Below are 27808 nucleotides of genomic sequence, written 5' to 3' on the forward strand. Positions count from 1 at the left end.
GAATATTCTCTAAAGGTCATCTGAAGTTTATAAAATCTAACCACTGATGGGACATGCCCTGTAATTTCCAAAGGTATTGTATGATGCAAATTTAACTGAGAACTGATGATTAATATATTTCTTCTTCAATTTGCTTATGCGTTACACATTAAATGATTAAATGTAGTTCAATTTCAAAAAGTAAAAAAGGCCTCAAAACATACGTAGTACGTCCTGCAAATTTATGTTGCATTTTGTTACTCTGTAAACGTTAATAAAGTTTGAGATTTTGAATCTAAAGCTGTCGTAAAGCAGACGTTTGTTTGTCGCGAAGCAACCGGTTGTCATAGCGATAGTTAAGATGGCAGCGGCTGGAGACCAGCATGCTGCCTCTGAGGTTTTGAGAGGTATCAGCCGGCACTTAAACTGCTTGAACGAGGACAACAAGGCGACACGAAAGAGGGCTCTTGAGTCGATAAGGAAGGAGACTGTGAATAAAGGACTCCCCAGCGGCGTTTTACAGGAAGTATTCTCTTCTCTGATCAAGCCTCTCCTCAAGTGTTTGTCAGACCCAACGGAGAAATGCAGAGAAACCACCATTGCGATCATAACAGAGTTTATTCGTTGTGTCCCCAAACCGGAGGAAGCATTGCCCTATCTCATGCCCTGTCTGGGTCAGCGATTCGGCGACAAAGAAATCTTGGAGCCGTCGGAAGAGCTTCGGCTGTCGGCTGTGGAGTTGTTGACTCTGGTGGTGGAGGTGTGTGGTAAACATATAGCGCCTTATCTGAACGAAACGATCAACATTCTGCAGAGAACCATCGTTGACCCGTTTCCGGATGTCAAAAAGGAAAGTTGCAGATGCACTGTTGGCTTTGCAAAGTCTGTGCCAGGTTGGTTACCTTGTATTCATACAACACACGCTCTCTACTGCGCAGCCGCAGTTGCTAGTGTTTTTTTTTTTTTTTCTCCATTCTCGGTTAGTCTCAAAGCTGGAGTATTGAGATGATTCCAGGTCAGACATTATTATCAAAATGACAAGAAAGGATATTTTTAAGTCAGGATGGAAGGAGAATAGTATAATGCTTGAAGAAGTTGTTTAGGCTGTCATGCCTTTTTAAATTTAAAGCTACTACTAGTCAGATTAATCAGTCCGATTTAACTATAACTTTTATTTATTGAATTCAAATGAGTGTTTGTTATTTCTTTTGCTGCTTCTGTTGTTTTTAAGCACATTAAATTAATACAAAATTTGCAGTGTTGCTCCTGCAACAGGAACAAAGTTACATTGTTTTTGTCACACTTGCAGAAAAGTCCCATTTGGTTTTTGGAATTAGTTCAGTTGCACACAAAAAAAAAACAGACAGTGACGAATGGAAGAAAAAGTAGAGTTTGGTTTCATTTTCTTAAAACACTCTTGAAGCTGACTTGCGGGTTGTTTAAAATAAAACTAACTGGTAGTGGTGAAACATTTGAATAATTCAGAAAATTGTGCTAATGCCTACTTCAATCCCTTCTAAACATTTCATATCAGGTGGCAACTAGTGTTTGCAGGAACTAAATCAAATTGAAAGGGAAGTTTGGAAATGTTAAGAGTAGATGTGTCATCCATCTTTACCTTTAACTGGCTCAGGAGTCTGCTCCAACCCATCTAGCGCTGGCTTTCTGTTCCTTAACACTTTGGATTAATGCAACTCAAATGTTTTAGACTGAGCCAAAATCTACTTATAGACACTATTCCACAAAATTATTTAGCATTGACAGCTGATTAGCTCAATTCCAGGAACACTAGCGATGATTACTGACAGAATCATCACTGGGATTTTTTTTTTTTTTTTTATATATCCTTTTCTTTTTTTATCCTGTGCTCTTTGTGTCTTGTGAGATCTTGTGAAATGAAAAACATTAAATGAGCCTTAAATACATTTAAATTGATACCGACAGAAAGTCTGAATGTAAAAATTAAAACGTAAACGCATTGAAATCCGCTTTCTTTCTTTCTTTCTTTTAGAACATTTTCACATGCAAGCTGAGAGTCTGGTAAAGCCTCTCATGCAAACCATAAGTCATCAGCATTCGCGGGTCAGAGTTTCAGCCATCGAAGCCACTGGAGCAGTCATACAGCATGGCAGCGGAAAAAACGTGGATGATGTGCTGTCACACCTCGCACAGAGACTATTCGACGACTCACCGCAGGTATTTCTTTTGTTATTAAGCGTGTTTTAGAAAGCTTTACCTGTGTGCACCCTGAACACAGGTAAATAGGGCTTTATGGTTTGTAGAAAAACTACATTCTTACCTTTCAGCAAAGATTTTCTTATTTTATATATGAAGTAAAACAAGCAAAAAAAAGTTGGGTTTTTTTCTACTGCTCCTCATTTTTCTTTTATGTTTCAGGTGAGAAAAGCTGTGACTGCAGTTGTTGGTGACTGGCTTTTAAACATGAGAGATCGATATTCATATTTCCACAAACTCGTTCCACTCCTGCTGAGCAGCATCAGCGATGAGATCCCAGAAATCAGGTTTGAATTGACAAAATAATATCATTTACCAAATATCAGACAGTTGAGAGTGCAAAATTAAATGCACCCCTGCTACACATTTAGCATAGAATTCAAGCTGAATAAAATGGGGTTTAAAATATTTCTCCTTCAATAATGGAAATCTCAATGAATTCTTTGAGAGAGTGGTTAACTAAGAAATATGGGATGTTTTTACCAAATGTTACAGACTGTTAGCAGCTGATTTGTGGAAACAAGCAGGCCTGCAGTGGGAGAAGGAAAATGAGGATGACATAAAGGACAAAATGGATTTCCTCCTCAGCCCACCTCCTCATTATCCACCCGGAGGTCAGTCACTGTACCAATAACATGTTTACTTTCAACTTCTATGCGTTTCAGTGAAAAAGTGTCACTTGTTTGAAAAAAAAAAAAAAAAGTTTGTACCTGTCTCAAAATAACTTTTCTGTACTAAAAATACCAGCTGTCCCTTTAATCTGCTGCTGACCATAGGCTATTGTTTTACAGTCACCATAGTTTCTGATTGAACTTATTTTAATCAACTGTCTGCACACCTTCCAATTGTGATTTTTTTTTATATTGGAAAACAACAATTTTTCATGCCTTAAATTGATAGGAGAACTTAAGTATCAGAGTATTTGTCCCTGAACTGGAGCTGCAACTGGTTTCTCCAAAAAATTGGAATATCATTAAAAATTTTATTTCTTTTAATAACTGGGTTTAAAAAGTGAAACTGCACTATCCCAAAGTATAGCGTAGATGCCCTTAGTGTTTTTTTCTGAGAAGTGTGTAAAGCCACAGATCAGTACCAATGTTGCCACTTTAAATTGTAATGTTTTTCATTTATTTTCTTCTTTAAAAGGTGTAATAAAATCCTAATTTATATAGCTACAGTTAAAAAAAATTTAATCTTGTTTTTTTAACTAATACAAACCAATAAGAAAAAAATAATAATTTGAGAGTTTAATCTGATCTTTTTTCATATGTTCACATCTGCATATTACATTGAGGTACTGTAATAGCAACAAGATAAAGTAAGCCGTACATTTGTGTTGTAGCTTCTCTTGGTTATTCCATTTTATGAAAATAGGCTTTCTATGATTGTTATGTTGTCAGGGCAGGCACTGGCCTGCAAAGATTAATGTTTGCCTCAGGTCATAGAATGAGCCTGAACCTGAACATGGTCACCACGTGTTACCTAAGAGCCAGGGGTGAGTGTACTCAGCACTGTCATAAAGCTTCTGTCCAAACCTCAGAGCTAGCAAAGCAACATTATGGATGAAAACCAGCTCTGCCTACAGAAGGAAAAGAAAAAAGAGGAGGCTTTTCTTTTCCTCCTCCTTTTGTCTTTCACTTTCTTGCCACCATAAATCTGCCGGCTCACCTCGTGTGAAGAGGTCACTGTCAGACACCAAAAGAGATCCAGAAATGGTCTTGTTTGGGCTTGTTGTGGTTTGCCTGTCTGATTTATATCCGTCTGCCGTTAGTCTTTGCTTCCTTTCTCATCAGTGTGCCTCTACAAGAGAGAAAGGAAGCGAGGGTTGGCTAAATCAAAATTAACAATGAAATTCATTCCCAATGTGCTCCATGTTTTACAGTGCTTAAAATTTTTTTACGACGCTTAATCTTTCTCCACATTTTGCCTTATTATAATTACAGAATTTAGTGCGTTTAGTTGGGTTTTTATGTGAAAAACCAAAACGAAACAGTGCACATTTGTGAATTGGAAGGAATCAGACACATGCTTATCAGTATTTTTTGCAATATATGAATTGGTTTATTTTTAGCGCTTTTATAGAGCTGGATTTCACAATTACGGCTGCAAGAGTTTTAGGATGTTTCTACCATGTTTACGCACAGAGTGACTGAAGTACGTGCAGATTTTTCCACCTCCAGTTGGCCAGAGCTATTGTCCTGCAATTTTAAATGGATCTCTTCTCCAACACATCCGAATCAAAGAAATACCTCATTGCTGGGCCTCTAGAGACCCGCATGAGAATATTCTGCTTAATCTAAAAGTCGCAAGACGGTTGTTCTGGAGGACTTAACTTAGGCACCACTGATTTAAATCACCCCGTAGTTATAAGTTTTACATTAATTGCGAGGTAAAATTTCACCTCGGGTGTTTTACAGAAAGTTTTCACTGACAAATTACAATCTTGAAATTGAAAATGTTTGGAAGAACACAAAGTGTTTGTCATTTTCTAACCACACTTTTTGTTTTCATTTCTATTTCTGACGAACACAAAAACTCAGCGACTATTCAAAAATAGGCCTGGACACAGCCATTCATTAAACTTGACTAAATACAATCATGAGTGATTCATGTCTTTTTGTGTTTGTGATCCAATTGACCAAAGATTGTTCTTTTGATGAAGTACTTTTAGTCTTACAAACAAGCCTCGTCATAACCTGAATGTCTATTCTAAGTTTTCAATTACGATAATTTTTTTTTTTTCCTTCAGTGGAGCGTCCAGGACTGGGTTGCAGAGAACTGGTGGTTAGAAACCTAAGCAGACTGGTACCAGCTATCGGCCACGATGTGACCGACTGGCTGGTGGCGACCCGGGTCCGGACGTCCCAGCTTCTCTCTGTGCTGCTGCTGCACGCCGAGGACCACACCACGCAGCACCTGCAGCCTCTGCTGGCCTTGCTCTACCGGGCCTGTACTGACACAGAGAGGGACGTGGTGAACAACGTAAGTCCCAGAAAACCTTTGATAAGCTGGGAACGATGGGCTACATTACTTTGTGTGTGTGTGTGTGTGTGTGTGCGTGTGTGTGTGTGTGTGTGTGTGTGTGTGTTTTATGAATCCAAATTAAGGCAACAATAAAAGTTTTAGTGAGACGGAGGGATTTGTTGAGTCAGCTGTTTAACATTCATTTAAGTTCATTGTTTTTTTTTGGGCGGGGGGGTATTTTAAATTGGGCCAAGCAGGGTTCAAGGACTTAGGATGCACCTGTTTACAATAATGGATTGTCAAGACCTTTGATGTGTGGTAGATTAAAAAAAAAGGACTTCCTCCTCTTCTCCTTCCTGATGTCTCCTGTTTTTTTTCTGTCTCCTTTCCTGTCTGTGCTCACCGACAGTGCCTGGCAGCTGCTAAGCTGATCGGGACTTTTGTCCCCCCACCTGTCTTCCTGAAGCTGATCCTTGAACATGTGACGACTCCGAGCTCTCACTCCCACCCCTGGACCCCCCTCATGGTTCTGGCTGCAGTCCTGGGAGGCGGCTCCAAACCGCTTCTAAAACCACATCTCCAGCAGGTTGTAGACACCCTGGTGCAGCCCGAAGTCTGCCAGGAATATCAGCAGGTCAGCAGAGGATAACTGGAGTCTGAATAAGAATGTGGTCTACCAGTTTTATTTACCAGACTTTTCATAAGTACTTCTGGCCATCTGAGTCATTTGTGCCCATTAAAAAGCCTAGCGGTATCCAGAAGTTTACACAGACTCACAGTCCATATATTTTTAATAGAATTGAGATCAGGGATTTCCAGAACCTTAACATCAGTCTCATTTAATGTGTTTTTTGGATATTTGTCCAACTAGAGCATCAAATGGTTTCAAAGAGTCCATTCACACTAGCCCTGTTTAGTCCGCTTTAATCAAACTCTAGTTCATTTGCCTGGCGTCTTGTCCAGGGTGTACCCTGCCTCTCGCCCGAAATGGTAGCTGGAGATGGGCACCAGTGCCCTCCCCACTAAGGGACAAGGGTGTAAGAGGGAGGGAGGGATGGATGGATGGATGGATGGATGGATGGATGGAGGGAGGGAGGGAGGGAGGGAGGGAGGGAGGGAGGGAGGGAGGGAGGGAGGGAGGGAGGGAGGGAGGGATGGATCGATCATTTGCCTTGAAAGTCTGGTTCGATTGGAGAGGTGTGAATGCACAATCGCACTCTGATGTAGACCAAAAAAGTCAACTCTGGTCCGCCTAAAAACCTAGATCTCAGTGAGTTTGAAGTGAACTCTCAAATGCATATGTGGCTGCAAGTGGACTGGAGGTCACTCCAAAAGTCGGAAGCAGTCTATAGTGCAGGGCATTCTGGATAAATACAACCTGAACAAATGTGCATACCTAGCTGGAGAAATGGGACATGTTCTTTTACTAAAACAATAACAAAAAAATATTCTACAACCTCTAAAATCTGACGCTACTCCATTTTTGTTTATAATTTGCAAAGGAACTTGATCTCATGTCTTCTTCTGAGGTTTTTGTGTCATTTCCTTCAGTGGTTCTTGGTGGAGTGATTTGTGGTGCAGTGCCACCACAGGCAAGGGGGCGAACAGGTTTTTCAAAGAGTTTGGATTGTTTGACACAGTGCAGTAAGAAAGCAAACCACATCAATGGAAAATACTCCCAATGTTGCAGTTTTGGTTCCCAATCAAAGCAAGTCTACTGGACTTTCAGATGTGAAAACACCCAAAGTTTCAGCCATCAAACCCAAACTGTCCCCATTAAAAGAAAGGAAACCAATTAGAATGACCAAATACAATCCAGGAATCTTTGCTTTTGGTGCCATGGATGCACATTCTGCACCCAATAATCTATTTGACCTGCCTGTTTAGTGGCAGGTTGAAAAACTAAGGATCAAAAAGAGTGTTGGGGACATTGTTTGACATGACATTAGATGTTAGGGTTAGTTATCCTGTATTATTGTGCTTTGCAAATAGTAGATGGAATGAAGATCAAGGACTCCTAATGAGGTCACCAATTTCCTACATCTTTGAAACTTTGACACAGTTGGTGTTCAAAGACAAAGATATTTTGGACAAAGATCCAAAATACACATCAAACTTGATTTGAATAAACCAGGCTAACCTTAATCTGCTTGTTTGATCTCAACCCTTTTAAAAATTAGTGGACTATGATTAAACTGAGGTTTGTGTCACGGAACCAGGCAGTTTTAGCGAGCCCTGCAACTTCTGGTCAGAAGCGTGGTCAAACATTCAGGCTCAACTTTGCCAGAACCTAACTGGTGACTTCAGTAACTCCATAGTTTCTCTACAGCGTAAGAATAAAATTTACCAAAGGTATCAGTGGTGATGGATGCATGTATCTGATCCATGCTGTGTGAATTTGAGAAAACCTGTAATAGATTTGTACACTTGGTTAAATAATCATTTAATTTCCGTCTTCTTAAAAGCATTTAAGAGCAGATCAAATACCTCTTAAAAAGCACGAAATTGGTATAATAATCCTGTTTACAATGTACTGTAGCTCTTACTTTAGCCCATTTGATCAAGAATAATGATAGACAGGTTGAAACGTTTGATGAAGAGTAGGTTGTTACGACAAGGTGGCTAAAAAGGGTCACAAGTTGGCGACAATCCAAGAAAAGCAGTTGGTTCGTCGGGTTTGCTTTTGAGTAATTCCAAAAAAACATGCTCACTCTGGTAAAATGGTTGCCAGCTCATGTGATGTTTTTCTAATCTAATATTTCAAGACTTTGATCAGACCGTCACTGCCGTCACGCGTCTCTCATCAGCTGCATCTACATTGTTGTTAGAAAAAGTTTCCTCACTTGTGGAAAAGTCTAAACATCTTTTTTGCTCTTGCACCAAATAAGTTTGTCTGGCAGAGGGCTATTTTTGCCCACGCTTTTTTAAAACTGACTCATCTGTACCCATGGCCCCATTCCTCTCGCTCAGACTGGGCTTCAAGAATTTCCTCTGTGAGATAATAATAGCAAAAATCCACTAATTTCACGTGACCCCGTCATGGCCCTGCGGAGCAGGCGAGGCAGCGCACAAGATTCGCCGCTACAGTTCAGCCGTGCCTTCAAATTTTAAAGCCTAACTCGGTCAAGGCCGGTGATAAATGAGGAGGGGAAACCGACCTCCTGTCGTCCCCCGTCGCTGTCCGGCAGGGGTCAAGCGGACGGAGAATTAACAGGACGGCAGAGTCACACGCTGCCGCACAGATGTGGGCAGACCTCTGCTTCCTCTTTGTCTCCTTCTCCATCTATCTTTCTCTGTCGCTGTTTTTGAGGACAAAGCGTAGCGAGCGCTGTCCCCGAAGAGCTCTGAGTTTGGATAAGCCCACCTGCGACGTTCTTTTCATAACAAGCATTGTTCACAGCAGAGAGCTGAATCTTTATCTGTAAATTAGACCGCAATAGATCTAGCATCATGCTTTTTGCTTGTTTTCTGTTGTAAAATGATTTCGTTAAATATATTTACTTCCAAACACACCATAGCAGCTCTAAGTCCTGGAAACTAAACCTTTCATTTTATTTTTAATAGCTAAGACATTTATGAAGTGTTTGGGTTTAACCTGATAGAATTACATGCCACTTCAAACAGGAGGCAAAGAGAAAGTACAGTAGACATGATGTTTGACTTGGATGGAAGTATATGCCTGTTTAGAAATTAAACATAAATAATCTTCAAAGTGAGCAGAAGTAGTGGGAACCTCAAGGCCCGGCTGGGAGCTGAAAAAAAAAAAAAAATGAAAGCTGATATACGAGGCGTCTGCACGACGTAAGCGCTCAGGCTCTTTCAACTCTGTTTTCTTTTCCGTATTCCTGTTAAGAGGGAAAGACAGCGTACAAAAATAAACGGCAGGATGCTCAGCGGGAATTAAAAATATTGCTCGTAAATTGGAGACGAAGAAAGCCAGCAGCTACAGAGGTTACCATCTTCCCAGTGATTTACAGTATGTGCTCTGTCTTCTTTTTGAATAACAGAAGAGCTCCTTTTATCAAAGTTGTTCCAGTCAGAAATAAGAAAAATAGAGCTGGAGTTAAAGCTTAAATTGATGCCTTCTTTAACTTTTTTTTTTTTTTTACATTTTTTTCACGTTGCAACCATAAACTTTTATTAGAATTTCACATTTTGTAGATTCTTTCTGTAAAAAAAACATTTTTTACATTACTACCAATGAAAATCATCCCCATAGCATGCCACCACCCTGGTTCACTAGGAGGTTGATGTGTAATTAAGCTAAATATTTGTTGACTTATATTGTAAATGATTTTAATTTATAGTAAAAACATCTCCCAACAGAAAATAAGATTTTTAACTCACTTGACAAATTCAACTCCGATTGGATCACTCCTAAACATCAATATTACTCCAGTCAGTAGAACGAATACATTGTATATAAAGTTGCCAAATGTATGAATAATTTTGAGCTTAGCTTTATGGTTTGGTACAACTTTGCGTTCGAATCAACTGACTTTTTTTCTCGCATTGAGTGTTTCTTGCTATTTCCTGCTTGTGCTGCATCTTATTTAGGTATCGGATTATAGAAGGCTCAATATAAATGGCTCTGACACTTTTTTGTTTCTAAAACATTTTGAGATGTCATGCCATGGATCCATTTTCCTACTACTTCACCATTCCCTGTTTCTTTGTGCTGATATTCCACATAAAACCCTATTGCAATGCATTGTCAAGTGTTTGTAGCTTTACAAAATGAGGGAAAGGTTCCAAGAGTGTGAATACTTTTTCATAGGTGCTGTATTGATGAACAACCCGTTTTTTTTTTTAAGAATGAATATTTGTATGTTTGAAGAATGCGTAACCCCACAGAGCAGATCTGCAGAAGGCCGTCTTAGTCAAAAAAAAAAAAAAAAAGATCTCACTTTGTTGCAACATAAAGGATTTTGCTGATTGCAAAAACATGTTTCCAACATGAGCACGCCTCGCACGTGTACACCAGCTGGAGACGGCTCGCATCCAGTGACACTCGGCTCCAAAAAGGGCAAGTGTTACCCGACTGCAAAGGGGTCTACCCACACTCTCACACCCTGCCGGTGTTTGTTTCCCTGTTGCCATAGCAGTGTGTCTGGCAGGATGGGGTTAACTCCCCGCTGGATAGGAATTCATCGCCTGCTAAGGCTCCTTGCGGAGGAGCCGGCTGGATGCAAGTGATGCACTGTACAGTGGTGGACAGATGCGCCACATGGCGTAATGAGGCCCCTGGAGCATGCCTATTACAATATAACCAGGTGTACATCGCCTGCCTGCAGGTGTCAACCTAGTCATTAAACTGCAGCACTTTTTCCGCTCTCGGTTTTTCTTACCCCGTTTCCAGCCCTGATGGGTGTTTTCTGCACACGTGTAACCTGTGTGTCTTGTGTTTGTACGCTAATGTGTGTACAGTGTCTTGCTAGAAGTATTCATACCTCCTTTGCTTTCCCATGTTTTGTTGTATTCCATACGAGACCTGGAAAAAGAAAACTGGAGACAGAACATATGACCGCTCTCTTTCATTAATAGTTTTTTTTTTCTTTCGACTCTTCCATGAAAGCCAGATTTGTAAAGTGCACAAACAGTTGTCCTGTCAATAGCTTCTCCCACCTGAGCTCAGGATTTCTGCTGCTCCTCCAGAGTTAACATGGGCTACTATGGATTTTTAAGTTGTTAAAAAAGTCTTTAATAATTTTTTCTTGCACTTCACGATTATGCACCACTTTGTGTCAGTCTATCACATACAAGTCCAATAAAGTACATTGAAGTTTATGGCTGTAACGTAAAAAAAACAAAAAAAAACTCAAGGGGTGTGAATACTTTTGTAAGGTATTAAATGTCAGCAGCCTCTCCTATGAGCCACTGAGAGGCTGATTCATACTCGAGGATTCCCACATCACTGACTCGTAGCACACAGCAGGAAAGCATTTGTCTTCCTATTTGCTGATCAGTGGTTCACAACAATAGGTGTTGTGGACCACTATTAGACCGCTCACACAGAAGAAAAAAAACTCCATTATCTCATTGTGAAACTCACTTAGACCTTTCTGTTACAATCGCTCCCTCACGAAGCCCCACAATGACAGGTGAAAACAGGAAAAGAGGTCTTGATCCCAGTGATGGCATGGAAATTAGCCCGAGCCGCAGCTCTTTGTATAAACATGACCTCACCACAATAGCGGACAAATGATGATAATCACACATTCCCAGACTCGCTCCGCTTCTATTTTCTGCAGGAGGAAAAAAGGGAGACTTGCTGCTCGTCTATTACATTGTGGAGGTTTTTCCATGCTGCAACATTTTTGTTGAGATCCATGCCGTCAAAGTCATTTGTGGCATTTTCTCAGACTGGAGAAATTAACTCTTTTTGAAGAACCTCACACTGGAGTGAACAAATCTGCACCGATGCCGCATGGTCCAAAAATGATGGCATAGTAAATCATGTACAGTAAATTGCAGTATAATGTATGCTTGAGGTTGCATTATGCTCTGTGGCTGCTTTGCTTTAACTTTAACATTGAATTCCTTACTGAAATCAAAAAGAAGCTGAAATATTTTAGCGCAATTTGATTTTCCCACAGTAGAAAACGTTTCTTTGAGAAGATCTTTGTGTTGCAGCAGCATAAAAAAAAGCAAAGTTGTAACTTCATCAAGTAATGACTAAATATTTAGAAGTTCTATCAAAAACCTTAATAAAAATTGAAAATAAATAAAACGTGCAACATTTAAAGAACCAGAAGCCACAAATAAAATGTATCAGTTTGCTTAGGTGACACCGGAAACCTTCCAAAGTAAGAGACAAGCTGCAGACATACATGGTGGAGGCTGCATCATGCTGTGGGGCAGCTTTACTTTTACTGAACATTTATTATTTATTTTGCTTACAGTTAAAAATATTACTTGGTCTTGGAGCAGCACAACAGAAACAGGAAAACCTCCGACAGCAACAAATATCGACTAGAAATGCGTCTTTTTATAATGTTGTACCTTTACCCTCCTTGTGGAAGTATCAAACCAATGAAATATGAGTTTATCTTTTTAAATTAAAAGACTTCAGAAAGATTGTAATTGTAATTTATTGAGATGTGTCTAAAAGAATCAACAGGTCAAGTGTGTGTGAACTTCTGTTGGTATGAAGGAAATGTGGTAATTATGCTTTCCATGTATTTCTCCCTCAGGTTACATACTTGGAGCAGTTGTTGGCATGTGTGGATGTGCTGCTGCATCAGTGTGAGTCTGACTGCGGCTCAACCAGCCTGCAGCTGCTGCAGGTGCTGGTCACCATCCAGAGCCTCTCCACTGATCCACAACTCAGTGCAAAAGTGAGGAAATGCAACACAACAGAATTATTCCTTCTGATCAGATAGAGGGAAAAAAAAAGAAGCCGCGGTTAAAAGCAATATCGGACTCTAAAGTTACACCTTTCACAATTTCTTTTTTTTTTTTTCTCCTGCTTTTTATTAGAAAGGTAAGCGGGTTTTATGAAGCGAGAGCTATTCAAGGAATGTAAGCATTTGTACAGTTTCAAAGTGAGTACGACCAGCTGTATAATTACCCACTTAGCCAGGGAAGCTGAAATTGCACCTTTGGTGTGGAACTTTGAAACCAGTCTCGGGTGAAAGGAGGCGGATGAAGTGTGCAGAAAGAAATGAGACTGACAGGAATAGAGGAAAAACAGATGGGGGAGAGACGAGTGGCGTTTCTCAGTAGGTTTGTGTCATCCGGCCGAGCTCAGTTTGCTTTCATAATCGGCTTCACAAAACCCAATTCATCGCTTGGCATTAAGGGTTTGTCGAGTGGTCAGTCTCCGAACCCAAAGGGGCCGACGGGAGCAGTGAGAGGCGAAGCCGTCGGTGTCTGAGGGCAGCGTGTCATCCAGCTGCTTGTCGCCGATGTCGACTAATGACAGGGAGGAAAGCAGAAAGAAACTGGCACAGACGCAGAGCAGACACCACACCGGCCACCAGCGTGACTGTGTGTTTACGTCTGTCTGCATCCCGTGTGTACGTTCACACAGGCGGCGGTATTAAAGATGAGATGGGAAGGAATGGATTAGGAAAGAGAGGGAGGGTGAGAATTGGCCCTGGGCATTCGTGGACCCCAGAGGAAAAGAAGTCTTGTTTTCCCAGAAATGGGGAATGTCTTTCCCATCAGCGGACAGCTCAGGGTTGTCCAGATTTGTGCAGAGGAAGTTAAGCGGTGACTCAGACAGTTTCTCTGTCACCGTTCAGCCCCGAGGGACGAGAAAAGGAACTATGAGATGCTCTAAAGGTCAGTTTCTCTGCCCTGAGCGTGAGCTAGTAGTTGGTGGACAGACCCATCATGCTTTGCACAGCGTTAACTGTAGTAAATGTTAGGTAGCCCACTGGTGTTGGCTGACATTTTATCATTTAATTGTTAGCAGCAAATAACAGTTATTCATTTAACATGCCGATGTTTATATTTTCTAAATAAAAGTCTTCCTTTTTCATGGTTTAATTAAATGGCTGAAGAAAGTCGGAGAACTTTAACGGGTTGTAAACGAACCCAGCAACAAAACGTTTTATCATGGTGCCAGGTGGCATGACCCAAGACGCAGGGACCACAAAATAACTTCAGGACTTTCCAACTTCGCCATGCCATCTCATCTTCTTCTCTCCTCTTGGTTTATAGGGGTGTTTTTGTTTTTTTCACCTGTGTGTATTTAAGTTCTGGAAGCTCCTGTGTTTTTCCAGTGTTTTGTGTTTTTGTCTCTCCAGTTTTGTTCCATCCTTAACTTTATTGATTGATTTTTTTTTGTACATCTTCTGGGAATTAGACCTTAAAAATCAATGGACTATGTTCAATAGCTGAAATTAAAGTTGTTCTGTCCAGTTGTTTTGTATGTTAATTTTTTTTTTACCAAACTTATGTTGTTTATAGGAATGGTTGCTTCATGCTTCTACCTTTTTCTCACAGGCCTTGGAGAGCGTACATTTTTTGAGTAAGGTTCAGGGCTTGGACCTCTTGGAGCTCTATAGGCGACATATGGGACAGTTGCTGGACTGGTTGTCTGCCTCTGTCAACACCTGGTCTAGCTACTCCCCACAGAGGCTCCAGCTGCATATCGTCCTCACGCAGTCAGGTGAGATTTCAATACATCATAGAACAGAAGTTATGTCAGAAAAATAGATAAGGTGGTTTAAAAAAAAAAAAAAAAACCTAATTAAACTCAACATGATCACATTCATACATCTAAAACTTTTTAAAGTCATAAAATGAAATGTTTTTTATCGGGGTTCTATGTAACAGACCGAGGCAGATTAGAGTATATCTGTAAAGTGGAAGGCAAGTGAAGTGTGTTTTGTTTAAATGTGGTGCAAATATAAATCCAAACATTGTGGCATGCATTTGTATTCAAGTGTGGGAAAACTTTGTAAAACACATTTTGCAGCAATTACAGTTGTGAACATTTTGTGGTACGCGCAAGGCACCAGCATTTCTGCTCTTTATTCTCTGCAAAATAGCTCAAGTCCAGTCACATTAGCAATATATAATTCATTAAGGATTATTAGTGATGTTGTAGCAAAACATCATTAGGATTGCCATGTATTCAGCTATATCTATCACCTGTTTGACCTGTGACTACCTAGCTTGGTGACACAGAAACATTATTACAGAGGTGTCTGGATTTTTGCCTCCTCCACACATGAAAATGGCTGAAAGGCCCTCTAATCCCACCTTGAAGTGCTTTGTGAAAGGTGCTAGAACCACCAGTGTGTGTGTGTGTTCTTTACTTCAATCTTATTTCTCTAAGTGAACCATTTTGCCTTTACTTTGTCCAAACCATGTGGTTGTTTAAGACAATATAGAGGAACAGTAGGAACATTAATCTCACAAGCAGATTTAGCTACTTAGGCTCTTATTTACATTTCACTTTTGTAGATGAGATCTTTATTCCCTAAAAACAACTGAGGTAGAAGAAGGAGACTATGTCTTATCAGGATGTTATACAAAGACTTTGACCGTCTTCAAAGCATCAGATGGCGGTTCTTAGACAGCTGAGATCTGAGATGGGACAGATCTTGCTGTTTCACGTTCTCAGTGCACTCCTTTGTTCTTCATCTGATGGCTGAACATCTCGTAGGTTGTGATGTGGCACGGTTTCGTTTCCCTCCTTTGTTTCCAGAGAGATGTTAGTGCTTGGCAGAAGTGATCATTATTTCTTTCTTTGTTTGTTTATTACGTTGAAGTATATTCCTTTGTCTGCATTTACTCATGAAGAAATCCATGAAATCCCTTTGTTTAATTCGAGTTAACTCATTCCTTTTACTTGCCAATGTCTCCTGTTGAGTTTTCCTCCTTTGTCCTTTGATCCCTTTATGAGGCTGACTCACATCCTCAGTTGGTGTCAGGACTTCCCCTGTCTCCTCTCATGCTGGTCAGCGTTCAGTCCAAACAGGGCACCGGGACTTATCACCTACTATAAACACTCTGCTCGCTATATATAGCTGTGTAAACATGTAGGTGGACTGCTGTTAGATAAGTGTGTGGGCATGAATGGAACTGGAAATACTTGCAGGTTAAGTTACTTTCCTGTAAAAGGTGTTTGTTTAAAGACAAAAACACTCCATCAAAAGGTCTGGGTATTTCCTCATCACTCTTTGTCACCGTCTGCCTCACCAGTCCACTGAGGACTGATTATTGTTTTTAAATAGTGCTCCAGCGGTCGGATTGGAATGGGTGTGGGTTTTAGTTGCCGTGTCATTTCGTCATGTGTCCGTGTTCAAAACAAATTTAAAACAGCTGGTTTATATGCTGTTTTTGCTTTTTCTAAGAGCTCACAGGTAGATACAAGCTTTGGTTCCCCTCAAAACCCTGAACAGGAAAAAAAGGATAGTTATAGATTTAGAATGAAATATAGAATTCATTTCACTTTGACCAAATGGTTTGGTTGGTCATTAAACAACAATGCAGACCCAATGACTGTTGGAAAAAAACTGCTTTAATTTGGTAATTGATATGGTGTTTTTATGCGCTATTGTCCTAAACCCGCAAATTGGAAAATAATTACTTTGATTTATACAAAGTTGAGTTGGTGACTTGACTGAATTTCCTCTTAAGTTTTACTTTTATGTAAAATTACGACAAAAAAACATCTGATTTCAGGATAATTTGATTATTCTTAAATTATCCTGGCTTTTTTTTTTTACGTGTTTTGATTATTTGAAAATTTGATATCATGTTATTTTGATGTCAGAATAATTTGAACTCCCACCACTGCAGAAATATTAGCTGTAAATATGTAAAAAAAAAAATTTATTTATCCTTTAAAAGTTGACTCAAAATGACTGAGATTTCTGTTAATTTGAGTTGTTTTTGACATAAAATATATATATTTTATTTTATTAAGAAATACAATTTAAAATTCTGGGGTTGGATAAACTTGGATGTTTCATATTTTATTTTCTATTTCTACAACTTAAAAGTTTACTTACTTCCTTTAGGTCAGTGGTTCCCAAGTCCCAAGTGGTTTACTTACTTCCTTTAGGTCAGTGGTTCCCAAGTCCCAAGTGGTTTACTTACTTCCTTTAGGTCAGTGGTTCCCAAACTTTTTCTTCTGCGCCCCCCCCAGTGGTTTCCAAACATTTTCTGCGCCCCCCCCCCCCATGGATTACAAATGGCTGTCTGGTTGAAACGCGGGGGGGCATCGACTTTTTGGGGGGCAAAATGAATGTACGTAGCTGAAAATAGACACCAACATCGGTAGCCTACAAGGTACTTGTTAAGCTTAAGGTTCTGTATTGATATTAGCTAGTCATCTTTTAGCTAACATTATCTGCATCCAACAGCTTTACTCAACTCAGTCGGTTAGTTTGGGGGAAAAACTGTGAAAAGTTCTTTGCGTTTTGCTGGTTTGCTACCGTGATTCTAACACAAATCTGCGTAGCTCCGCACAGCAGCAGCAGGTCTCCTTCACAGGTGTAAACCCAGCGCGAGCGTCGTAGCGCTCATGTTGCGTTTAAAGGAGGCTCGGAAAAACAGGTTACAACATGTTAACAACGGATTAAACAGTTTTAACTGCTGATAAAAGTGACAGAGGACACAGATATGGGAAGGGCGGAAGCTTTTACTGTATCAAATTGACAGGAATAACAGAGAGTTGGCCATTCTAAGGTAAAAACCCAGCGCATACAGATTCATATTTTATTTATTTCTCATCCAGACGGCTTCCCGCGCCCCCCCTGCAATGACACGGCGCCCCCCCTAAGGGGCGCGCCCCACAGTTTGGGAACCTCTGCTTTAGGTTGTTAATATATATATATTTCTCAGAGACAAAACAACTCTGTAGCCATATTGTCTTAAAGGGCTTTAAATGCTTCATCAGAAAGTACAGATATGAAGACAGCGTGGTTAAAAAATGTATCTGATGTTACTTCCTCTGTATAACAGATTTGCATTTTAAAAAAACAAAAACGTTGGAACGTTTCTGTGTTGCAGGTCCAGTTATTGGGGAGTTTTTGAGCCAGCTGATGCCTCTGCTCCATAACTGCCTCCAGCCAAACAGAGACATGGAAATGAGGATGAGTGTTTTCACGATGCTCGCCAAGCTGCTGCTGGATGCAAAAAACACACTGGATTCCCAGGGGTGAGAGAGACGCTTTACACACTCTAACTTTAAAACCAGGTGAAACAGTTTCCACCCTGTTATCGCTGCAGAAAGGCAGAATGGTGAGTGTCAGCCTTTGTCTGATTCTGTCTTGTTTTTTTGAGTAGCCCTGCTCATTGTTTATCCTCCCTGTTCTGCACTTCTGCCCCACATGCATAATCCTGTTGATTTTTATGATGTTGGCTACTAATAGACCCATTTGCTGCATCTTGCAAGGTTTTCAACTATCCTGTTTTTTTTTTTTGTTGTTGTTTTTTCTACTTTTTGTCACATTACAACCATGTACTTCAATTGATTTTAGTGGAACTTTGGAGATAGACCAATGCAACGCTGCGAGATGTCAGAAAAATTATACCTTATTTGTATTTTTTTAGCTTTATATATAAATCTGGAAAAAGTGGTATGCATGTTAGTCTACCTCCTTTAATCTTTAATGAGCCTAAATCAAAGCCAGTGCAACTAACTGCTTTCAGAATTCACGTAATTAGTAAACAGAGACCACCTGTGTGTGATCTAATATTTGTATAAATCCATCTGCAGTGCGTAAGCCTTAGAGATTTGGGTGAGGAAATCATTTTGACTAAAAGTTGCGCGACAATGGCATGGCTTAGTTCAAAGAATATTAATTTCTTAAAATGGCCTAGTCAAATTCCAGACCTAAAGCCACTTGGAAAAACTGTAGCTTGCAGTTGTAATTATTGGCTTAGAGGGGATGAATATCAATGTTTACAACACTTTTCATCCTTTTCCTCCCACGTCTTAATAATACGCTATATTGTGTTGTTCTGTCGCATAAAATCCAAATAAAATACATACAGGTTTGTGTTTGTTACATAACATAATGAAGAAAGTTTAAGAGATATAAATGGCTTTCCTGTAGAAGGACGACAGCCTTCTGAGAAAAAAAAAATTTACACAGTAATTTAATGGTTATTGACTTATTAGAGAGCTGGGACAGCAGGAGCGTCTTGATACAGCTTTAGCCGTATCCACCTCCCTCCTCGGAGTCCCCAGCTGAGCGGCCGCCAGTTTGGACGTCAAGCTGCAGACTGAAAGAATGCTTTAAACACGGGGGCCCTCTCTGGGCCCCAGCAGTCACAACAGCTGCTCCTGTCCATCCAAAAGACAATCGGCACACTGTACGGCTAAAAGCTAGAGCTGCAGCCAAAAGGTTTGTTTCCACTGGTTGCAAACAGTATGAGAAGCACAATGAAACGTAGCGCAAGGAGCCCAACAAGAACGAATATCGTTGTCACTTAAACAACAGAAGGAGCTCTGGAGCCAAAATCCTCTGCCAAAGATTGTGCAAACTGGAAGCTCTACATTGGTCTGATTATTTTCTTCCATCTACAAATGTTGATGTGAAACAAAAGAAGCCTCTGTTCCTTGTGCACTCCCTGCTCAGCCACCTGCACTCTCATTCCTGAGATGTATCTCTGCTAATCACATAACCACCAAGAGACAGAAACCATGTTATACCTTCAAAAAGGTTCCAAACAAATGCTCAACTCGCAGCGTGTGGAGCTGTGTGGTCTGCCATAACATTTCCACTCATTCCCCTCCATTCATGATTTACGGCCTGATCTTTGTTCGGCAGATTGCAGGGCCACACGCGCGCCGCATGTCATCAAGAGGACAATGATAGTCATGCAGAAAACTTTGGTTCTTTGTTCTGCTCCCAAAATGACATAATGACACCTCGGTGTAGGACCTGAAAGGGAAAGTTGCGTGGAAGGTCCTTTTCATCCACATCCCCTCGTAACGTCGTTTTTCATGTGGATTTTTCATGTGCCGTGATTAAAAAGCTGAACATGAAAGTTAAGTACAAGAAGCGAAAGTTTATACCTTTTCCCCCTGGATGTGGCAGACCAAAATAACGTGCTGCTTGCAAAGAGATAAGAGTGCGCTTTCAAGCTTGTGTAGATGACTAAATCAAGCTTCTTTAATTTCAAGCCTGGAGATTTACCACAAGAAAGGAAGGTATATTCAGATATGGATTTCTTTATGAAACAAGCCATAACAAAACAGTTAGAACTGCGCCCTTATCCGTAATGACTATAATCTGTAACATATCCGAGAAAACTGCTGAAACAAGACATTCCTGCCTTTGTAACACATTTTTAGTCCGTTTTCAGAAAGAAAGACCTTAATAGCTAATAGATCTTCATAATCCTTTGGATGTATTAACAGTATCGCGTTTTTCTCATGTCAGTGCAGACAATGAATCAGCATTTTTCACGTACATCATGTTGCACTAAATTGCGTTGAAATGTCACTTGATAGGCATAATCGAGCAGTGGAAGCAAAATTGTCTACGGATTACAATGTCATATTCATGTAATCTATAAAAAGCTGAAAAGTGTGGCTTGGTTTTCATCCGTTCTGTAGTTGCCTGCAGAAGGTGCATATATATATATATATATATATATATATAAAAGAACCTTTTTCTTGCTCTAAAGAAAAAGGTTCAAGGAAAAATCAATTGCTGAAGGAGAGCTTTAAGACATTCCCTTTGTTTCTAGAAGTCATTGAAAATACCATCCGTCAACCCCATGGCAGTGGCAACATATTATTATGTCATCATAATAATATGTTAAAATGAAAGCATATTATTATTCATTAAAAACACGTGTTAACAATCTACTATTAAGCCAATTACCTAAAGATCAGTGAGCTGTTAAAACAATAGAGGATGCAGCAGTAATCTCCAGGTGTATAACAGCCAATGGCACCAATCATTTAAAGCTACAGCAACTTGAACTGAGAGCAGGTGAATTTTGGGAGCATGTTTTTGTCACTTGAGAACAAATCGCGTTTGATAAAACCAGATGGCATTTAGCTTGTTTAAAGTGAATCTGGGTCTGGGCTCCAGAACAGCGGGGAGAAGCACACAGGGAGTTTTGGAAATGACATCTGAAAATGATGCAATAAATGTCAGAATGTTTGTAGCTTTCTTACCTTGCAGTTAAAAAGTCCAGAATTTGAATCCCGACCCTGGACTTTTTCTGCATGGTCTGTGGTATATTTGACATTCCTGGAGAGTGATCTAGAAAACTCCTGAAGTTTATTTTAAAGGATCATAACGAGCTACTAAGGCTAAAGCTGATTCTTTTATTCTCCCTTTGTTGATACCTGGCTGGAAGTACAAAAGAATAAACCAGTTCCAGTGTGAGTTTCTGTGTCACCTTTAGGAGTTTGAATACATGCAATCACAAAGCGACGTCCGACTCCTCAACACCTGGCGTCGTTCTTGACAAGCTGTCAACACATTTCACGTTGAAGAAACTTGGCTAGGGAGGTGTGAGAGTTCTGGCTGTATTTTTGATGCACAGTCGCCCCCTACTGGTGCTGGTGTCATTACAGTTACTTTGTGAGACAGGGACAGCACCCGTTGGATTCTCAGTCCAGCTCCAGAGCTGAAATATGGAGGAATCGCTGGTTGGGGGATGGAGAGAGAGCGCAGGTGCAGATAGTTTGATATCAGAGGGTCGAAGCCAGCATGGAAAACAGAAAGAGAGGGAAACCCAGATGTTTTTATTTCTGTTTTTTTTTTCTTTCTTTCTCCACTAGTCTGCTTTCCAGAGTGTGGGAAAATGACTGAATCACATCAGTTATGTTGCAGCAGTGAATTAGTGCAAATACCTGCTGCTTGCTACTCAAATTCAGTCAGATTGGATGGAAAGCATCTGGGAACGTTCATTTTTAAAGCCTTGTCATAGATTCTCATTGGACCTGGACTTTGACTAGGAACATTTTCTCAATTCTTTTGCAGCCTCTAACACACGGCAGGCTCTGCTATACGTGATGTAATTTGGACTGACTCGATCATCATGTCATCGCAGGCATTTCCGCGACGAGTCAGAGAAGTTCCTGCGGGACGTTCTCCTCCCGAACCTGGTGTGGCACGCGGGCCGCACCGCCGCCGCCGTCAGAACCTCGGCCCTGAGCTGTCTGCTGGCCCTGCTGCACGGAGGGGCAGTTACACCTGGACAGGTGGGCAAACACACAAACACAGAAGAATTGACATTATAACGCCATGATTTCATTGCCAGATGTGCTGGACGACTCCTGCTCTGGAAACAAACATCAGTTCTGGTCCCTTTCCAGTCGAATGACAACCAGCAAGAACACTTTTTATTGACTCGGACGTAATGAGAAAGGTGCATTCTTGAAACCCCTCAGGGGTCGACTTCAGATTTTCTGTTTCAACTCATTTTTTAGTTATTTTTTTTATCGTTGAGGAAGAACACGTTGTTCCACCGTCTTTTCTTCTTGGCTTTGGGAGTTGGCCTCTGCAGGTAGCAGGTGTACGAGGAGGCAAGCGGGTTCACATACCTTTGTCCCAAAGGGAACAATGCCGGCGCTGTTCTGGACTTTTGTTAAACGTCGGAACTGTTGCCAGAACTCGGCCTCGCACCTGCCTGCCGGCGTCGCAGTACGCGCACAAACACATGCACATCTGGCAGCACTTGTCCCTACGTTTGCATGCTGACCTGTCGGTCCAAACTGGGTCAAGCAGCTTAATTCGGTGACACGCCCGCAACTGCAAGTTGGTGCGAAGCCCTGCGGGACAATGAGAGAATGGCGTAGGTGTGCATGATCGAACCGCTGCTATCTTGTGTCACCTAAATATCCTCACAAGATTAGAAAGCCCGAAGTGTGGAGATTAAGTCAGGCCGGGTGATTTTAAAACCGGATGCTTAGAATGAGCTTACAGTAAAGATGAAGTAAATAACACGTCCTGACAGATGGAACCGCAAAGAGGTGTGTGTGAGTGTGTGTGTGTGTTTCCACAGGTGAATCAAGCAGCCTTTCTTTTATAAGAACATTGTTTCCTCTCTTACTCCCTGTGAAAACAATTTACAGCTCCAGTTACACTTGGCGCTCTCAGATTGTCACTGATGTAATGGCGGATGAAACATCTGCCAAGTTTTCCTCCTCTTCTTGTATCCACTGTGGCTCCGTGTGTTTTTTTTTTTGTTTTATTGTTTTGCCTGCCTGGTTTCGATAGCAAACGCGCAGGGCGACAGAGGTTTAAGTAATCACATCGTAGCTTTTGGCTGAGTTCACACAGCTTCACCTTGTCCATCCATTACCTCTGTTTCACACTTCTGGTGTGATTAAAATGTTCCCTCTCACCACTCAGGGCTCCTACACACACCGTAGAAATCTGGAGTTTGAATTTAGCATGGAAAATAAATAAAAGACTGAAAAAAGTGATTGTATGTTAAGACTTTATCTTGAATTTTCTTTTTCTTTGTTTCTTTCTTCCTCTCTCGCATTTCTTTTCTTTCCTTCTTTCTTCGCCACACAGTCATGGTTGAACTTGGACTATGTTTTTAAATCTTATGCTGTTTTTAAAATGCAGATAATGCTAGTCTGGTAAGGGTTACATTTCACTTTAAATGGAAACTAAAACAAAATGTCCCTAAGACCATCATGTCAGATTGATTTAATGAATCTTTAAAGCGTGTGCTTCACCAAGCTGCAGGTCCAGGTTCTGAACTTCGATGCCTAAAAGCACATTTGGTCAGTTGCTGACCAGATTTATCCCTTATTGAGTTCCAGTCGATGTCTTCTTGCAGCTCCTGAGTCTGGAGGAAAAGCTGAGCCCCCTGGTGCTGTCGGCCCTGGATGAAGACTCTCAGATGAGCCGACTGTTGGCCTGTCGCTCTCTTTCTGCCACACTCCAGCTCGTCGGAACCAGTTTACACCATGAGGCTCTGAACAAGATTTATCCTGGTAGGAGACTTTTTTTTTTTTTTGCCTCATATGCACATGTGGCCACTTTGGGTAAGCTGTCCTGTTTTCTCCAGGTCAGGGGGGGAGTGCGGGGGGGTGGAGGTTATCTCTGCCTTCTAGTGGCTCTCCACACTTCATTTGGAGAGCGAGACAACCTCTTCCCCTTCACACAGCTGGATGCAAAATGAACTTTTTACAGCTTTGGAATTCATGACCCCTTGAACTCTTTATCGCATAAAATCCCAATAAAACGCGTTGAAGTCTGACACTGTAAAATGCAAACATCCTGTGCCGTAAAGGTCACCTTGACAGCGGCAGGTTTCTCCCGCAGAGCTGCTGAAGCGTCTGGACGACAGCAGCCAGGAGGTTCGCAGCGCCGCCCTGCGAGCCGTCGCTCTGTGGCTGTCCAGCCTGACCGGAGGCTACGACCCGGAGCTCTGCGCTCCCCATCTGCAGCTCCTCTTTCAGCAGCTCCTGCTGCACCTGGATGACCCTGACAGCTCCGTGCAGGACCAAGTGCTGGGTGAGACCGGGTGGGGTGATGATAGGATAAGACAGCTCTTCTTCTTTTGGCTCTTTGAAAGAAAGGTGCAGATTCATATTTTAGAAATTAGTTGTTTTTTTTTTAAAAAAAAGAAAAGAAATCTAACTCATGGGGATGAGAGGAATTCAGGATGACCTCTGTCAAAACATTTTCTTCCTCTGGCATACAGCCAGCAGGACCTCCTCTCTCTTATTTCAAAGCTCTCTTGTATTTTTCTTTTCCACTCAATTTATCACCCAGACCAGCGCGAGTGTTTTCTCCTGCCGGAGTACTTTAGATCCGTCGAGGAACCGGGCTGGTCGGTCACCGAGCGGTTTCACCGATTAAAGTCGCAATATCTAAATAAGTTGGTGTTCAAGCACTTGTGATAGATGGATTTAGTTGTGTGTGTGACCGGCCTAATGATAACCACATGACGACCCCTCCTCCTCTCTTTCTTGCCACCTCCTCACATCTGTCCACACGTTCATCCCACTTAATCCCTCCATCTTTTATCTGTCGGTATCCCTTCCTCTTCTCCCGGCCCCCGTTTTCCACAGCGGCTCCGATTTACGGCCCCGTCAGTGGGGGGGGGAAAAAAATCCGAGCGGCTTTCCCCAAAGTGTGCGGCTCCCCGGGACTTTCTGCTCTTTCCTGACTTATCAGGAATGTTAGCTGTCATTACTTCTGACAGGATGCAGGCGAGCGCTGACGGCTCTGCCAAAGCTGAGAGGCCTCCTGATGAGATCTCTCATCTCCAGCGCTCGGGAAGACAAAGAGAGCGGTGGGATATTCTCATGCTCACCAGATAAAAGACGAGCTTCCATGCATTGTTTTCTAATGTGACTCCAACATTTGAAGCCCTTTTAAACAGGCTGAGTAATATTTTTTTCTACATTTTTAGAAAGTCGAAGTTGAATTTTTATTTGTTTTTTTTAACTGTTCCCCTGCAGTGAAAATTTACACATCTTTAAAGATCCCAGGTGTTTTATCAAATCCTGATGCCATCGATTAAGACAACAAAAGTGATCCTGATCAACCTGGATTTTTTTTTATTTATTTAGAACTGACCCCCTGTTGAATCAAAAATCATTTTTAATGAACAAACCTTTTTGGGTTCAGCTGTTCTTGTCATGTCCAGACCCAATTACTGTCTGGCACAATCAAGAAAACGATTAAAAAGAACTTTTCTGACAACACGAGGTAGAAAAGAAGCAGGGTATCATACCCTCATCAAATAAAAATTGTGAACAGATTAGAAAGCCCAGCCTTTCCTATGAATTTCTGGCCTACCAGAAATATTTGCATCAATAACACATCCAGGAAGTCACACCACCACCCAGAACCACATCTGAAGCGCTACAGAACTCGGTCGCTGGGCTCTTTGTGAACTTTAAGAGAGCACTCGCATAATAAGGAACAACAGATCTACTAATTAACGTGTGATTAACATAATCGGGGCTTGTAAAAAAATCACATAAATATCTCGAAACTTAAATGCATTTTGTTGGAATTTGTTTGGTAGAGCCACAGTAAAATTAAGTGGCTTCTCTGTTTTTATTTCTGGGCATCTGAGTAAAAGGGGCTGCTTCCAAATGCATTCCACACTTTTCAGATTTTAATTTCTAAAGGTTTTTGAAATCAATGTACTCTCACCTAAAAGCCCAATAAGATACATTTTGACGTTTGTTGTAATGTGGCAAAACGTGGAAAATTAAAGTTTCACAAATACTTTTGCAAGGCTCTTATAAAGTTGACATATTCCTTCACCTGTCAAGAGCTTCCATCCCATTGTTTTGAAGTTAAGAAACACATGGGTGAGCCAGGACTCTGTAAAGTAAAGCACGGCGCGTTCGCAGACACCTCGGAGTCTCTTTGTGAAACGGGAGGACCTCACATCTTGCTGAGCGACCGTCTCCATCTGACCGCTCCCCAAACGTGGAAGCATTCCTTCCTGGTGTTTGAAGCGCTCTTTGTTCCCTCCCCGCTCTTTGTTCTGCTTTGTCTCCCCCCCCGTGCTTGTTTCGGTTAATAGTTGATCCTTTTCTTACGCTTCTTATATTTCAAACGCACGTCTCTGAAGTGGCTGGATGTCTGCAGCGCATCCTGACAGAATGATGGACAGCGTTCCCGTCCTCTCCCTCTCATCCCTCCTTGTCTCCCTGTTGGCACGGGTTTAAATCACTTCTTCTCACAAGCCGTCATTGTTCTCCTTTATCTCAGAGTCCGCTCCCCACTCCTTCCCCCCCCACCCACCACATTCATCCCTACTGAGTAGCACTTAAAGAAAACCTGAAAAATCCCCTAAACAACAAAAGAAAGTATAATACAGGCTGAATCCTTCAAACTGGTGGCATGTCACCACTGGAGGAGCACTTTAATATCTTGATCGCCAAAGAGTCCACCTGTGTAGGAAAACTGCTACACCCCTCCAAAAATCTACAGATTGTTGGAGAAAAGTGAAAGAGAAGGATTTATCGCCTCCCTGTGGAAAGAAAAGGAACTTTTTCATGAGGAAGTGAAAGCGCTCTACTTCCATCTTCTGGTGAGGTCGCTCCACTAGAAAATTGACTCAGGTTAACTCTGCTGTCATTTTTAAAGCAATAAGATATTTTAAAGGATTAAAATATGTTATTGAACAAAAATTACAGTACATTGACAACACGTGATCAAATTATAGCATATATAACGTACTTAAAATCCTCATAAATGTGAAGGTTCTTTGTTACTCCTCATTGTTTCTAGTTTTCACTACAATGGGGTGTAAACAGGTAAAGCTCATCATTAAATCAGAGTCAGGTTTTCCTGATTTTTAAGTAAGTTCAGATTACCAAAGTCATGACTGTGAGCAAGATGCCAGAAGAATAACGTATTACTTTCTTTTAAAGTAATACAATTGTTTACCTAAAGATTACTGGTGTGTGTCCTTAAACCGCGAAGGCCCAGTTGATTTGCTGTGTCATTTGTGTGTGTGTGTGTGTGTGCGTGCGTGCGTGCGTGCGTGCGTGCGTGCGTGCGTGCGTGCGTGCGTGCGTGCGTGCGTGCGTGCGTGCGTGCGTGCGTGTGTGTGTGGCTTCTTTGTCTGTGCAGAAGTCCTGAAGAACGGCAGCTCGGTTCACCCGTCTCTTCTGCAGAGGGAGGCTGAGGCTGTGAGGGACAAACACAGGAGCCCCCTTCACTGCGACCTCCTGCTGCAGCACATCAGCTCACTGCACACACACACTTCGCACCATTAGACGGCGTGCACAAGAAAGATGCAAAACGCACCCAGACTGAAGCTGGTGCCTTCACTCCCCGTCAAAACCAAAACTTTGCCTTGTGATTTACTGCAGAGTTCATGTTGTTTTTTTTTTTGTTTTTTTTTTTTCCTTCCTGTAAAACGGCTGATGTTGTTTGTACTGTTAAGATATATCATATGGGATTAATGTAATGTCATGGTGCATTTTTTTAACATCAAAAGTGGCTTAGTGAGATTTTTAAACAAAAATAACATCTACATAAATGTGAATTAAAAACAAGTTAAAAGTGTGTTGAAATGTAGGTAGCTTAATTGTTTTCTACTGATTTTAAACTTTGTACTTTTTATGTGTATTTTGAATTTCCACAACAGATTGAAGGTAATGCACCTTGAAGTATTTTCCAGTTCTTAAAAAGTATTCAAAAAATAAAAGTATGGAAAAGTGTTTTTTTGTTTCTCTTTCTCTTTCCTTCCTTCCTTCATT

The 27808-nt window shown here is 41.2% G+C and overlaps 1 protein-coding gene across 2 annotated transcripts; it reads left to right on the plus strand.

Moving 5' to 3' along the window:
* The first annotated feature begins 9 nt into the window (after positions 1-9).
* On the plus strand, positions 10-27769 carry dnaaf5 (dynein axonemal assembly factor 5). 2 transcript variants are annotated; one of them, XM_088008358.1, is made up of 13 exons: positions 10-872; positions 1991-2175; positions 2377-2501; positions 2710-2828; positions 4964-5196; positions 5588-5812; positions 12372-12515; positions 14131-14296; positions 17653-17800; positions 21664-21814; positions 23407-23563; positions 23895-24086; positions 27180-27769. In XM_088008358.1, exons 1-13 carry the CDS (start codon positions 341-343, stop codon positions 27320-27322), a joined length of 2520 nt encoding a protein of 839 aa, XP_087864484.1. In that variant the 5' UTR covers positions 10-340; the 3' UTR covers positions 27323-27769. The 2 variants fall into 2 exon arrangements, with proteins under 2 accessions (XP_087864484.1, XP_014839107.2); XM_014983621.2 differs by having other exon boundaries at positions 277-872; positions 27177-27769.
* The last annotated feature ends 39 nt before the right edge of the window (positions 27770-27808 follow it).

This window comes from Poecilia mexicana, unplaced genomic scaffold (genome assembly GCF_051168715.1).
Source record: "Poecilia mexicana isolate PSO_F unplaced genomic scaffold, ASM5116871v1 scaffold_8, whole genome shotgun sequence".
In the NCBI taxonomy this organism is placed as follows: Eukaryota; Metazoa; Chordata; class Actinopteri; order Cyprinodontiformes; family Poeciliidae; genus Poecilia; species Poecilia mexicana.

What these genes read in the sequence shown, in the direction of transcription:
- dnaaf5 (XM_014983621.2), top strand. Translation starts at nt 341, where the DNA reads ATGGCAGCGGCTGGAGACCAGCATGCTGCCTCTGAGGTTTTGAGAGGT. An exon ending in TCCTCATTATCCACCCGGAG is followed by an intron (nt 2,829 to 4,963) that starts GTCAGTCACTGT and finishes TTTTTCCTTCAG; the next exon opens with TGGAGCGTCCAGGACTGGGT. An exon ending in AACACACTGGATTCCCAGGG is followed by an intron (nt 17,801 to 21,663) that starts GTGAGAGAGACG and finishes ATGTCATCGCAG; the next exon opens with GCATTTCCGCGACGAGTCAG.